The 15,458-nt window shown below is 42.1% G+C and overlaps 3 protein-coding genes and 1 further gene across 3 annotated transcripts; 3 read left to right on the top strand and 1 right to left on the bottom strand.

The window, feature by feature from the left end:
* Window positions 1–1,463: 1,463 nt before the first annotated feature.
* On the top strand, window positions 1,464–2,333 carry DFL_005790 (uncharacterized protein; the record flags this gene model as incomplete). The annotated part of the gene is made up of 4 exons (XM_067635101.1): window positions 1,464–1,629; window positions 1,705–1,779; window positions 1,850–1,916; window positions 2,075–2,333. The coding sequence occupies 4 exons, from the start codon at window positions 1,464–1,466 to the stop codon at window positions 2,331–2,333; spliced, it is 567 nt and encodes a 188-aa protein (XP_067489566.1).
* A 6,515-nt stretch (window positions 2,334–8,848) lies between these two features.
* DFL_005789 (uncharacterized protein) lies at window positions 8,849–9,455 on the top strand (the record flags this gene model as incomplete). Its single annotated transcript, XM_067635099.1, has 3 exons — window positions 8,849–9,165; window positions 9,234–9,300; window positions 9,360–9,455. 3 exons carry the CDS (start codon window positions 8,849–8,851, stop codon window positions 9,453–9,455), a joined length of 480 nt encoding a protein of 159 aa, XP_067489565.1.
* A 1,261-nt stretch (window positions 9,456–10,716) lies between these two features.
* DFL_005788 lies at window positions 10,717–11,433 on the top strand.
* Window positions 11,434–13,580: 2,147 nt separating this feature from the next.
* DFL_005787 (uncharacterized protein) lies at window positions 13,581–14,700 on the bottom strand (the record flags this gene model as incomplete). The annotated part of the gene is made up of 3 exons (XM_067635098.1): window positions 13,581–14,192; window positions 14,249–14,570; window positions 14,633–14,700. The coding sequence occupies 3 exons, from the start codon at window positions 14,698–14,700 to the stop codon at window positions 13,581–13,583; spliced, it is 1,002 nt and encodes a 333-aa protein (XP_067489564.1).
* Window positions 14,701–15,458: the final 758 nt, after the last annotated feature.

Raw genomic sequence — 15,458 nt, 5'->3', positions numbered from 1 at the left:
TCCGTTCAGATCGTCGTTGAGTTCTTAACAGTCGAAGAGAGCCTACCTGTCCAATACCTTCCAAATGCGCTTTTCGAATTTTGTGCCAGTCGTTGATATTCAGGAATGAATGTCGTTTTGGATGATCTCGGTTGTGTAAACTTGAGATCATGAAGCTGGTTGAGAGTTTGCGAGGTTTAAAGTGTGGAAACAATGGGTTATCATACATGTAGCTTTGATGGACCACGATTGTCACTTAACAATATTGTTTACGGAAACCGAATATTTGAAAGTTGATTGCATTGAACATCAAATCTTATGTTATCTGCTTTTAAGCCCCTCGCGCCCAAAGTGTACATTCCGGTTTTATATACTCCAGCAAATAGAGAGCCGCATATATACTATTTATCTCCGTTATGTAAATGATGAGACATAAATGGACGTTAGACTGGTCTATGCAATGCGAGGTCATGCCTACAAGTCTCGCGTAGTTAGAGATTTTATTTTTGGGTAACATCATTAACTTTGTAGATTCTCAGTCCCAGAAAACCGGCTGAAACTTTCTTCAAGATTTTCCGCAAAAATAGTATCCTACAATAACATCTTCCGAAAGATGCGAAGGCTGTCTAGTTCAGTGGGCTGAACCAATTACATTCCCCGATGGTTTAGTGGCTAAGATACTAGACCTTCTGGACAAGTAACTTAGCGATTGATGTTAGTAACTAATGTATTAGTGTCAGTATATTGGCCTTTTTTATTGAACCAGTGTTGTGGCTTCAGTTGCAAAGGCGAATGGTGTTGCCTCGCACAATGTATTGGTTTCACATGTATAATAGTAGCAAGATAAAACGATGCCATCCAAGGATAGAAAATTAGAAAAAGATAGCCGTGATAAAACAACACTGAAGCCCTCTTGTATCGTTCGGTCTGTACCCTACCCCAGTCTAGATACTTAACGCTTTCTTTAGTGCCAAAGGGTGGGTGCAACATGTGGGTTGCGAATGAAATCTGGAGGCACATAAGTGTTGAAATTGTTGTGTTTGTAGAAATTTCAGTAAGTTCGTTGAGGGGGCTACACATGTTCGTGGAAGGGAGCTTGTTGTCAAAGTGAGCGAGGTGAATTGGGAGGTCGATATTTGTCTTGTTCTTGATGTTGATGAGGGGTGGCTTGTTTAAATAGTAGAAGTAGGATCACGTAACGACATCACATGACGTTATGAAGCCTGTTGGGGCGCAACAACACAAAGTGCTGCGGCTAGACAACACGAGACAATTGAGGGGTACAAATGGCTTGCCGTTACTAGCCTCAACCCAAAGCTGATTTTGCACACGATCGGAAATGTATTGAGCATCCCGGTACATTTAGCATTCAGTTACGTTAACTTATAACCCTACGTCTAATCTATCCGTCCCTTCTTTCTCCGAAGTGTACAGAATAGAGGAATAAGATACTTGCGGAGTTTTTCTAGAGTTCTTTCGTCGCCATGGTTACCCGCCCCACAGCTCCGATCCCGCAAGACGACTTGAAGACAGTGGTCGAAGGTCGAACCCGGGAGTGGCATTTCCATATCTATTTCTTGCTTCAATCGGAGACCGAGACTGCCGCAGCGCTTGCTCTTCGGGATGCCGTCTTGAGGCTGCGCCGTGATGGTAAGTCCAGAGAACCCAGAACACCCTCACACTTAGCAAACACCAGCATATGCTGAGCCTTGAATCGACTTACAGGGGCATTCGTTGCCGTTCCTTTACGCAGGGTCAACAAATATCCCATAGGGCCACATCCAGCTGGATCATATGAAAGTAAAGGCCCCCAATCCATTGCAAGCGCTGCGGCGCGAATTGAGTCAATTAAAATAAGATGCTTCCATAGTCTGGGTCCCCGACTCTTCCTTTTCTGATGTTTTTTTCTACTTGGCCTCAAACCGCGGCAATCTTAGGTGAGCTCCAGTCGGTCTACACTATGTTTGCAACATTTATGTGTGATGAAATGCGTCTTCCCTGCCTATACAAAAGTCTCCTGTTCGTTAGTATCCGCATGAGTCATTCACGTGAACATGGCTGATACTTTAGTACTGCTTCTATCACTGAGATTTAGCATCCTCGTCCACCCCTTGACTGCAAGTCAGCGTGAAGACCATGAGTCTCGAAATGCCTGGATGGGCACGCCGTGGCCCATCTACTTAGACGCTTTACCTCGCGATGGCGATATCCCGCTCCAGTATCCGGAGCTAGGTTTAGGTTGGTCTATATCGCCGGATAAGGAACTATCCTTGGAAGAGAGGCATACCAGGGGCGCGGAGGTTGAAGCTTTGTTAGCCAGTAACCCTGAGGCTGCCCCAGCTCCTAAAAATTGAATTATGACAGATTTGCTTAAGTTAGGGTGTAGTTAGCGGTTGGATGGCTTCTTGAATTTTTGGTTAAAGGTACATTTCGCTTATGATGGAGATGGGACTGGTATATTGCTCCGATATTGAAAATGATGTTTAAGCTCCCTTATTGGAACTGAATCACATTGTGCATCACAAAGTATATTTAGAGCTGAAGCTAAGGTAAGCTTTAAATATACTTACAAGCTCTGAGCTCCAGCAGTTTATTCAGTGTCTTTGAATAGGATACTCCCTTCTATTCACCATTTATCCAATAGCTGCTGATAGAAGGAGCTTGGTTGGTTCGTCGCTCAATTTGCATCTTAGCATCATTAAGAGTTAATGGTTCCAATACCACAAGTACCACGTTTCCACCCGTTACAATCCTCCCAAACGTATATTCGCTAACGGATTCGAGGGGTATTCGCTGACCGCCTTTGATTCTCCAGGGGCTTGTGTGTAATTGACTCCGAGGAGCGACATTTGACCTGGTTGTCTTGGAGACCGTTTTACAATCGAGCCGCTTGTTAATTTGATTTTGTCGGCCATGGTATCCGATACTTTTCTTTAGCAAGTCGTCTTCTTATTTTCAAATAACTAGCTTGTTAAGCATGAGGTCAGAATAGTCTCCTACAAACGAACCTAATGGTTCAACAGCTTGAATTATAATCTAGTCCGAGGAAAAACGAAACAAATCGATATTATTTTAAATACTTACATGAAAATTAAATGAAATCCGCAGTCTGAGTATTATGAAAAACTCAGGTGTGAATTGAGTGAAGAGATGCCGCTAGTGTAGACCGTGGTTGATGATCTATATACTGCGGCCTTAGGGCCTCGATTTAGTTTCCTTTGCTTCCTTTCTTTAAGTAAAACTATTAGTAATAATAAATATGCACTTGCTGCCGTGTAGTAAGACCATCCGCGCGGTAATTGAACCGTAGTTCTCCATTTCCTTGATATCTGTATTGTCAATTTTGAAGAAATTACCCCGCATTAACCCTGAGGTAAGAGACGGGATAGTATTATTACTTATCACTTTCTTGTTCCCAACTTTAATCTTAAACCTAGTACAAGAAATAAGTATCTGGCTGGTACCGATATAATTAATTATAGTAGGAACATTTCATTGTTATTTCAATAAGCTATCTGTTCATTGGGTGTTATTATGCGGTCACGCTGTCCCGATGGGTCAGCCCATTTGTTACGAGCCATCCAGACCAACACCACTGACACAATAACAAAAGCTTAATTTTCCGAAAATCGAAGGCTTTGGATTCATAGGACATTGATTTATTCGGTAATATTCATAGCGTCCTACTGTGAGGAGGTGAACATGTAGGCTCTGGGAGCCAAGCAGCAATCTAGCTGCCCCATCAGCTATACGCAGGAAGTATGCAGAGAATAGGATGTGTAGACATAGAATGACCTGAGAGACTGAGAATAATAATATATATATATATAACAGGACAAAGACGCCATCTTAGAATAACAAAGGAAAAGTTGTTTGACAAAGGAAAGATTTGTGGAAAGAACATAACATGATTTATAGAACAAGAATGCTAAGATGCGTTAAGAACAAAAATGCAACGGAACACTGCGGCCACCTATTTCCATCACACTACTAGTGTGGTCTAACTTCCCCCCCAAATACGTATATTTATCATTATTAACAACTACAATAATGATTGATATAATCATTAGCGGGGGCAGTACCGTTGCATTCCACTGCTCTAGCACTTGTACAATAACATTTTGCGACTTTCTCACAGTATTCTTTCGCGTCTCCATAATTAATGTAGATCTTGATATCGTTCTGGGGTGTCTCTGCTTGAATCCTTATATCGTTCTCTTGAACAAGTATATTACCATTGTCAGGGAGCTGGACTGGTCTTTCCTGGCCTATGACGCTCGAGGACATCAAAACTGTCAAGAGTAGGTAGCTTTTCGTATGTTTTAGTGTTTGATCTAAGAGTTTGAACAATATCTACATACTTAAACAACTGCATTGCTGAAGCTTCTTATAACTCCAATTAGCTTCACTGGCTCGATTCATCATATCGATACTGTGGTGATTGTGGCTCACAGTTGAATAACAATATATAAAGTTAAACAAAATCAAAACAATCCAATATTTTGGGAGGGCGAATGATGGTTTTTCTTATCGGATTTTCAAAGATCCTTAACGAGTCTCAATCGGAAACCTCTTGTAAAAATGTAGATAACGGAATGGAGATGATTGAATGAACACTAAATTCAGGGCTTGATGTGTGCAAATAAGCCAATTCTTCCGTAATTATCAAGTTCATGGAGGCCATATATACCTCACGACCCATGTTTCTCGCAGATCCAGCGGGCTAGACAGATCTTGTGCCATAAATTATGTTACACAAATCGGCAATATCTAGTTATGTAAAAATGCCTTATCTTGGTTTATCTCCGTAGCATTATTAGGTCTCAGCAAAACTAGCTAAAACCCTATCGCTAGGATATTATGGAAATTTAACCCGACCTGCATATCAGCTAAAACTAAGTCTTTCATTTAAGCGTTATGTAGGTCAGGTGATTCTTTGTTCTCTGAAAGAATAATTAGCAAGAGAGGCGAGCCATTTTAACCATCGCGGTAATTAGCAGCTTTTGTAGCTCAATTACAAAGTCTGATAAGGAGGGTGCCCCGTAATATCAGCAGGGTTAATTCTTGCCTAGACATTTCACCCAGGGAGATCAACGGAAGGTACTAGTTATCTTGTCTTTTCACGAGAAAGCAACCGGTAAAACTACAACTATGGATGTGAAGGCTTCTTGAGTGCTATATGGAACGGGGAAAGTTGGGCATCAGCTGCCCACGGTCAGCCCTTATTAATATTTGCCGTTCTATCAAAACTTTGATTTTCATTTACGACGAACGATATGAACACACCTTCGGGCCACAAAAAGTTTAAGACTTTTCACCTAAATTCTGCGCCCGAACGCCATTAAAACACAATATTTTATTATTTTGAGGCCCGGAACTACAAGACTACAGTGTAAATCTACCTGTGAACTTGCCTTTGAACCTGCCATTATTGTGTTGTATGGTACTATATATTGCAACAGCCTGCCCACCAGCCTGCAACTACCACTACAATATTGCAATACCAACCAGTCCACCAAATTTAGTTATTTCAATTGTAATTAAAATATAAGCTTCAGTACACTGTAGTCTTGTAGCTCCAGGCCTTAAAATAATAAAATCTTGTGTTTTAATGACGTCCGTGCGCAGGATTTAGGTGAATGGTCTTAAACGTTTTGTGGCACCAAGGTGTGTTCATCGTCGTAGTATCAATGTCACCCAGCTTATCAGCAACCTAGAAACGTTCTATCCGCATATAAGCCGTCTACCAGTCTTACTACAAATCAGCCTACTAAATTACTCTAAGGAAGAGTTTCTCTTACATATCTGGCCTGAAAATCAGCGAAAAACCGCTTAAAAATCCAGCTAAGCCAACCCCGTAACCAAAACCTATAATCTCCAACCTCACAACAAAGCAAATTTACAATATGAAACAGGCAAGGATAGAACAGACGTGCAGAATATGATGGAGCAATACCAATGATATATTCTTAACAAAGAGCATACGACTCTGGAATCCATCTACCTAAGTTCTATGAAGCAGACTCGAGCTCGCGTGACGTAAATACCAATATCTTGGCAACAGAACCTCACAGCACATAAACTGCAGTACTTGCTGTTATTATATTCCCTTTATATATTCCAACCAAACTAAGCCGTTCAACAGTTGCAAGGGCTGCCTGGCTTAGAGGACTGAACCAATCATATTCTTAGATACTGTATCATTTGAGAGATTTGTATGGGAAGATATAGTATACTAGCTTATTTTTATCAGGTGTTAAGAGCCAGGATTGGTAATTCAACAAAATGTTACCATTCCAATCTAAATTACTAGTAAATTTTGAACATCAATATCGCAATCATCGTGATGCGCATTGAACGCTGAAATAGACTCCTACAGCTTTGTATCGGCGTTAAGTATACTGGACCAATGAACACCCTTTAGGACAGGAGATAACTAACAAGATTATAATTAGTTTGAGATTGAATTTGCCTATTGTGCCAATTAGTAGTGTTGGGGCCGTTGCATTTTAAATGGGTTTTCTGCTTGAAATTCACATTACCTCTCAGTGGGGAATTCCGGAAGACAAGAGGGCAAGAGGGCCGCTTTTAGAAATCACATACGTCAATATCAACCCGATGTCGCAGGAGCAATATTGGAAGACCAAATACGGGTTGAGGTTGACATTTTCTGAGAAACTTTTATAACAAAGATTGAAGGACACTTGCAGATTTGAAACTCCCAAGTTTTCCGCAGCTTAAAAGAATTTGAATTGTTTTGGCACAGTAGGTAATCTGTATAGAACAATGGAAAAAACCCTAATTATAGACTGTATTGAAGATATTTTGAAATTAGTCCAAAAGAGGGGACAATACTAATGAAGTTATTTGAAGAATCTTTGATACTGCACTTTGAAAATGCTCAGGTTGTGGCTATGGAGTTTTATAAGCCACTAGTAGAGAACCAGTATAAAGCCTGATCCACATGTTATTAATATCTCACTCTACTAATTGTAATATGCTAAGCCCGTCCGCCGGTTGTTTCTTCTTCCTGACTGTCTGACAGATCTCCTGCAGCCCAAGTATGAAAAGGCTCATGTTGAGGAAAAGGGTACGTCGTAACCCAGCTATCCTTTATTTCAATGCTAATGTTGCCTAGGCACAGGCGCTTTGGAGACACTACCCACCTGGTTGGTAGCGCCTTGAGCTCTCCAATGCTGTCCTTCGCTGCTGGCCGCTGGTCCTCTCCACGGCCTTGCCAACCAGGAAGTCTTGACCTGGCTCTTCAAGATGAAGGAGAAGGTCCACATATCTTTAATTTCCTTACTGAGGAAATACGGAAAGAAATTAAAAATATTTAAGGCTGGCTTAAGTAAATATATTAACCATAAGGTAAAACAATTGTAGAAAATATTCAAAACAGTAATTATATATAATTGATTGAAAAAAAAAAATTTTTGTAGGAGAAAAGCTAAGTACAAAACTAGAATTCTTCACATAATAAACAAGTTCCAAAAACCGCTAATAGTCCTCCTAAAGGAAAATAATATTTTATAAAGACAAATATAGATAGTTCGTCTATAAACGAAATATAACCCAGCTACCACTATGTTGCTGTATATTTGGCGTATTGCCTATTGGTTCATAAGCTCGGCGACGGAACCTGACCGTACATGTACATGGAGATAGCCTGTAACTAGCTGTCGTGAGCGGCTTGGTTCTCCCTCATTACAATCGCAAAATTATAACACATCCATATTAAGGCTGGAATGACCATGACGACAGATAGGGGGGATGGACAGCGCATCGTGAGTGATAGGCAACGAAAAGGCTCAGGCAGTGGAAACATTTAGACATTGATTCTATAGCAAGCGCACGCAATATTCCGATAAATTTGATGAGAAGTGCTTTCCTGCAATACCCGAATCGAGCCGATTGTCAGCTAGCTTAGTGGGTTCTCGCATCACAGCGTGTGATGTGAACCTGGGTCAACTCTGCAACATTTTGAGAGCTAACCCGGTCGGCAATAGGTTAAAACAAGCTTGGCTCACGTCGGACCGCCGTTGGGCCACCCGAGAGACACGTTGGGCCGTCGTTGGGTCCGCTCGCGAGACCGCGTTAGGCTAGCGTTAATGATGCGGCCTGTTCGCGCTATGCAGAAATGTCAAACCCGGCAAATTGCTCTGGCTTCGCTGGGAGGAAGATCCTTTCGGTTTTACCCGTCACTTCAGATATGCGGAGGTTTTACGTTTCGAGCTCTCGATCTAGTTATGTCATTACGTACATACATGATCATGATTTCTCTAAGGGAAGTTCCGTGGTTGCGCTAGGTACTGCATCTTCAATTGTAGTTAACTTTATAACCATTGTAGAAAATAACACATGTAAAGGCTCAGCGCAACACATCAACGCCATGAAATCTAAGCACAGGTCTAGTTACGAGAAGATATTCGGCAACAATACTGGGCAGAAAGGAGAAAACATACAATTAAAATAAAATAATAAGAGCTAAATTATAAACGTTGACGGCATGCTAGCAATGTTTTGCGAAACATACTAATGCAATGCAGCTGATGAATAATCCTTTCTAGATACATATCGATAATTGCACTTGTTGGGATTATAGATCTGAGCGTGTGCACATGACCTTCGAGATTTCAATCGAGTTGTTAAAGTAAGAACGATAGAGACGACTCGGTATGCTCCGTAATTGACGTGTAACGATCAAGCAGCATAGAGGAGGCCCTTAAATTGCAATATAAATAGGGCCTTCTGGCGCTGTTCTTGGAGCAACATCAACCACATGAACCTGCTTACCAATATCAGTTTACTTTTCACTACCACATCATCTTATATATATTCGAGTTTTCTCCGTTTGCAATCAAACAAAATGAACTCTTCCATGGAAAACGGCATCTACGTCATTTTCGACCACCGCGGCGAAGGGTTGAACCATCCCCCAATTGGGCGATACCCTGTCGAAGATCTATCGTTGTCGCCAAAGCCGGTCTATTCTCTTCCCTCAAACATGGGATTCGAATTCCCGAAATGGGTAATTGAAAAGAAAGACAAGGGATGCCGCATGAAGGCATTCGGCGCTCCAGTGGGCATCCACAAGGATCAGCTCTGTGCCTTTCTCCTGAACGAACGTGAAATTGAGGACTGGGTCGTTACGTTCCGCCCCCAGCATGGCAGGGATATTGCGACGTAAGTTTTATCACTTCCAAAACTCCCTATGTTGGTCAGTTCGCTAAACTGTCGGTTTATAAATTTAGAATTGAGAAGGAAGACCGGTCTGTTGCATGGTGTGTTGAAGAGAACGACGACCCAACCCGACCAAAGGTATAGTTAAAGTTTATTTTATGTATCAGCTATAAACAAGTCCGCTAATACATTTCTAGCGCATTGTCATGAAGCAACTCTCGAAGGGTTCTTCAAACTTGCCGGATAACATGCTCTTCACTTTCGTCCGCATGGACAAAGATTCATCTCGCTGAAATCTTCCGTGTGTCTCAATGCTCGATGCAGCAATTAACCACAAATAGCTGCTCTTGAGCTGAGTGGGATTCGGACGGTCCTCGAAGGAAAGCGCCTTTGTATAGGCCCCAAGAACAAATAGGAAAAAAAAAGAAAAAAAAAAAAAAAAAAAGAAAGAAATTTAAATGTAAAAAAAAAGTTTTCTGCTTTTTGAATTGTTTTTACCTGTACATCCTATCTCGAAATCTCGAAATGAAAACCGCCACGAGCCGACTCGAAGCTTATCAAATATCACACGGTAATATAAAACCGATCCGTATACGAAGCTAGGTCTCTTGATAGGTTTGGATTCGTTATTCCATTACCCAACAGAGGGTAGCAAGCTTCAGCTTATTCGATATTGCGAAACATTATGGTGACAACCCAATATTCCAAGTGAGTTCCAATGTCGGGATTACCAACGTTCTATATCAGAAATAATTGTCCGTAGTCTGGTTTGTAAGGTAGAGGCTATTAAAACCAGATTGAAGAACCGAAGTATACTAGCAAGCTTTCTATACGAGGAGGCGAGCTTGAGAGGGGAATCTCATCTAACCCGCCTTCTTTGGCTTGGAGGGAAGCTTGGCCAGAATAACAGTGGTTAGAGAAAATCCGAATGCGACTACAAGGGGCTTAGTAATTGACCACTACATAGCTTCGTATGCGAAGGGCCCTGTCCGAGCTAGCGAGCTAGCCTTTTCAGCTTCCACTTGTACAAATGTGGTGAAAGGCCCGATTCGTCCCCGCACTCAGGAATGGTTAACACTGGGGCAACTGCCATAAATGTTCTACATTCAGCAACTCGTTAAGCCTAATAATAGCTGAAAAATCACTACTTGCTCGGCACGCGCACAGGAACAGCTGGAATACGACGTCTATCGCGATTGGAAGACTCGTAGCCTCTAATTCGCTGGCGATGTTAGACTCAACCAAAGTAAAAGCAGGGACATCCGCGGTTCGACAGCGCTGACCCGCATCTGGAACTTTGGCAGTCGTACAAGGTTCGAGAATGCAAATGTGGTGGATGGAAACTGAAAGGAACTGTAAAACTTTAATATGCAAGGCCTTAAGGGGATTTGAAGGACTGCCTTGGAGATAAATACTGGGTCGAGTACCCATAACCGAATTTCAATTTCGGTCGACGAAACACTCCAACTCATTTCAATCAATTTATCAGAATCCCACACACGAATCTACTGTCGTCTTAACAGTCTTATAGACCTAGCACTAGTACTTACTATAATGTCTACCGACCCAACCAAGCACTTGCTCGATACCTGGTGGCATTACAAACACCAGATAAATGACCACAGCCCAGTGGCGCCCGGTGAAGTCCGCCGTTCGCAGAAGTACCTTGTGTCTGTTAACTTTACAGATGAAAGCCAATTTTGTGAGTGGTTTATTTACGAATCTATACTGAGAAATGGAAATGGAAGGATGGTGGATCCTGCAGATCATAGCTAGCAATATAGCGACGATGATGGCATTAGTATAGAACTGGGTGCCCGTACCAATATGGCATGGGCTCAATTTGAATATGGCGCGGATGTCGATGTCAAGATTCACTCAATCGACGGTTTAGACCTGGGCCCGACATTTGACGTTGCAACCCGCCCCTCATATCTTAAATATGTACTCTCGAGCCCGGATAGGAGCACCATCATCATTCGTGTCTCATATGATAAAGAGAGAAACGGCCGAAGATTCTCCATCGAATTTCAGAGCGATCTTTACTCCTATCGCAGTAACAACAACTCATATATTACGTCTGGTGGGCTCGTTGTTAGCGAAGAGCCACGCGATGCGCTACTTATCTTCGCTAGCCCATTCATTTCGGTCGATCTTTCATTAATCCCCTCGAGGGAAAGTGATAAAGTTCAAGCTCTCAAACTCGGAATGATCACCAAGTCGGCAATTGGATCCAAATCCATACTATATTTCAAGGCTGGGGTTTATTGAACGGAGGAAAAGGGTGAGCTTGGTAAGAGCCATATCCAATTGCATCCAAACGCCTCTATAGTCTACTTCGAACCTGGGACATATATCAAGGGCGCCTAGAATACACGACCTCTGAAATAGACTTTTATACCATTGGGTACGGTGTAATATCTGGGGGGCACTATGCCTACATAGCCAACACGACGAAGGAGTATATAGCGGATAAGAATGACGGGAATAGTCTTAGGATGATTTGGCATAGAGGTGTTGAGGATAAGCAGATGTGGCACTTACGGTCCAACAGTAAGCGCGCCCCCATTTAATTCGGTGGACCTGTGTCCAAAGTACTGGACTACCGTCTAGTTTCGGCGTTTGTGGCACATTGCTACCGAAACGTCGTATATTACGAGACTAGGTTCTTTCAATAATTATTGCTCTTAGACTCAGAGTTATGTGTTGGGTGTTGCGACAAAAAGATTCATAACGACATAATAGTTATACCTTCACAACAGTTGCAAGGGCTGTCTGGTTCAGTGGACTGAACCAATACCATTCTCAGATGGTCCAGTGGTCAAGATTTCCGCCTGTCAGTATATATTAATGAGAACCTTCCTCTTAGTATGCGCTCGCGGACGACCGGGGTTCGATTCCCCGTCTGAGAGTTTTTTTTTGGACTTTTTTAGACTTTTTGGACTCGGTGCCTCTTTTGTCTTTCGCATTTTATTTTTGAACCGAATCGGGAGAACAAATATGTTCTCCGAATACGGAATATGTTTGACAACAAAAACATAAAACATTTTCCACAAATGTGCTCCACAAATGTGCAAATGCTGCCAAACCAGCGACTTCAGGGATGTGCTCACGACTTGCGAGCGCTCTTGGTCTAGTTAGGATCACAAAATTAGTAATAACATTACCTCAATATTATCAGGAAAGCAAAAAAAAACTTTTGTTTGCGATATTACTGATTGTTCGAACCTATTTGTTCCTTTGATGAGGGTCCATTATTGATGGGGGTTATAGATTTTCTACAGCTCTCGATGAACATCCTCCTTACCAATCACAAAGATACCACCCCGGATTCGCGAAGTCTAGTTTAACGTTTGAGACAAAAATTTTAGTGTAGAAAAGCTAAACTACAATCCATCCAATTTGCAAAACGGCCATTCCGCGAGCCCTGCAAATCAGCTCGGAAGTAAGTTTATGAACTAGTCACTATGAGCTGGAGAATTCCCTACCCGGCATCCATAACCTCTAGGACATAGATCTCCTTCAAAGTCAGGGTCGTGCCCCGCCGAGTCCTACCTGGCCGAGTCGGCCTAGGGTATCCACCTGTCCGCAAAACCAGAATGTGTTATTGCACAACACATTCGTATATGCTGAGGAAAACAAAAGCATGCGCATGAAATCATTTATACAACTTGAGGGCGGGAAGGGAGGGTACTGACCTTGTTGACTTTTATGAGTAAAGCTACGGCAACGGCAGGATCTAGCTAAGCGTATTATTTTTATCTTAATCACGGTGTATATGTTTGTCACTGGGCAAGATCAGTAGGCTAGTTGGAATTACTGAGGCTAAATAAATTTTCTACTGGATTGTTATCTTGCTGATACGGTTGGGAGTAAGTTAGGAATTTAATACCAATCTAAGTTCACGTTTGCTTGGTGGATTTCGTATTGATCGAACTGGTAGCGAATACTTGAATTACCATATATGAACCGTTGAGTTAGATCTTGAATTCATGGAGGCGGCTAGGTGGGCCAGGCTCCGGCCCCCGAGCCTGCTTACTTATAGGTCTGAATACTGCCTGGATACTGCCTGCCTACGGGCTTGCTTCTTGCATTACTCCCTGCCCTGCCCGCCTACCGCCTGCCTATATGTAGTCCTGCTTGCCTACCTGTGGGTGGATGGGTGAACAAAACCATGTTAATTAAACCCGAGACTATTAAATTGATAATACTTGATCGCAGTGAGTAATCCTGTTTAATTTCTTGTAAATTTTGTGGAGGCTTATTTGACTCTTATAGGGTTTAGCAAAAATAATACACTAGAATTCCGTTCGTAGCCCTTCATATAACCAGTAGCTGATGGACATATATATATTAACCGCGTTTCAAGAAAATCTAAAGGAAGGTTGAAGTTACTTCTCTGTTGCGGCCATATTTCTTTAAATCTCTTTCACCGCCGTCTCAGACATTTTGTCAACATTCTGTGGATCTAAATCGAGGCCCTTAAGCTTTCTCTCAACAACAGCAACTTCGTCGGGACTTCCATCCGTAAAAAATGGATGACTGTCTAACAGGTTCTTTCCTTGGCAGATATATCCTATCGGAGTATGCAGGAAATCCTGCCCTTTACGCTTCAAAGTCAGCCACTCTTGTAGGAATGACAGTGGCTTCTCAGCAAAAATCGGATTGCCCGAAACGCCAGAAGCGTCAGCCGTCATATTTTCCCCCGCGTCCTCATTTGTTAGGCCAAAGTAATCCTTGAGATCCGAAAAATGTTCAAATGGAAAGTAAAGCCTGCCAGCGACAATTCCCAATTCCACAGACAGTTTAGATGGCGGCTTCCACTCTTCTGGGAGCGGTAGGATCGACAAAAATCTCAAGGTATCAAACTTAATCATTTTCCGTGTTGTTGGAGCCGCATAGATTATCAAGTGGACTGGAGATCGCCGGGATTTGGTATTGAGATGCGGGATCAAGTTCTCAGCTTCCTCTGGTGTGACGATAATCGCAATGTTTGTCGTTCTGCTGATGAGAATCCAGTTGACCGGCCGCTAGAAGAAACCATATTAGTAAAGGTCCTGATACATTTTGAACAATTTCTACTTACCTGAAAGTTATCGTTGAACTTAGTTCTACGATTTAAGTGTACTGTCTTGGAAAACTCGACTGATGAGTATAATAGCCCAGAGGCAGCGTTAAAATCAATAGAGTATTTCGCTCCCAGCGAACAAGATCGTCGAAGAGCAAGAAATACCGGCTCATATCCTTCAGTACTAACGAGTACACGTCCAGTGTTGACGAAGGTAACGAGGTCTTTATATAATCCTCTAAATTTGTAAGGTGTGTAGTGAACTGGCTTTTGAACTGCGCGGATAGATTCAATCTCGAACGCTACTTCTCGTTCCTGTTCAACTTCCTGAAGTGCCGAACTATATACAGCCGCTTCAGTATCCTGGAATCCTCGTTTTCGGATTTCAACTCGCGTACAAACTTCCCAATTTCAGGAGAAGGGCTATCGATCACAGCATTAGCCTTATTGTCGTGCTTTGGCTCATACATTTGTTTAAGTGTTTGCTGTTCTTGTTGTTGCAATGTATTAAAATAGAATCTACGCTGGTGAGGATTGTCAAGGAAATCTGAGTTATCAGAAACGGCTTGAGTTCTGCAGCAGAAGTCTATTCCCTGAGAAAAGTAGAGTGTTTGCAACTGTTCTATTCCAGCACAAGTCTGGTGTAGCAACCAGGTCACAACATCTCTAGAATTAATTGGCCAATTGAGATTTTTCGGCCGTATATCAACTATACTCTGGTAGACTTCTGGGGGGGCAAAAAATACAAGAGATTAGGTTATACCGAGTTGTCGAAGCCTCATAGCTGCTATTAAGATAGTAGTTTTGTTAGAATGCTTCTCAGTAAATTTGAAAGGAGATATCTTACCTTAAACAGTATAATCTTTCGTTTGCCCAAAGCCAAGTGTCAGTGCCTCTTGCGCGTAGGGTAGTATCTTTAAGTCCGTCCCACAAGTATGTGATTCATTAAGGTAAATAAGGCAGTCGGCGGAATCTTTGGCGTATGAGGTCGTAAGTAACAGAACTCTTTTAACGTTACGATAAAGCACAAAAGGCTTGTTAAACTCATCAAAATAAATAGCAGCGGGAGCTTTATAGTCAATAGCCATCCATGCTATTACAAGCTAAAGGTTGTCGAGTTCTAGGATCTGGGCCCCAGTATTAATCAAAATACAAATTCTTTTCTCTTTCAGATTATTCAGGAGGTCTTCTTCTAACCACCTGTAGCCACGGCGATCAACTGCTTGGA

Source organism: Arthrobotrys flagrans, assembly GCF_004000055.1.
Source record: "Arthrobotrys flagrans strain CBS H-5679 chromosome Unknown unitig_9, whole genome shotgun sequence".
NCBI lineage: Eukaryota > Fungi > Ascomycota > Orbiliomycetes > Orbiliales > Orbiliaceae > Arthrobotrys > Arthrobotrys flagrans.
The sequence above is the reverse complement of the archived record's forward strand: the minus strand, read 5'-3'. Positions and strand labels throughout refer to the sequence as shown.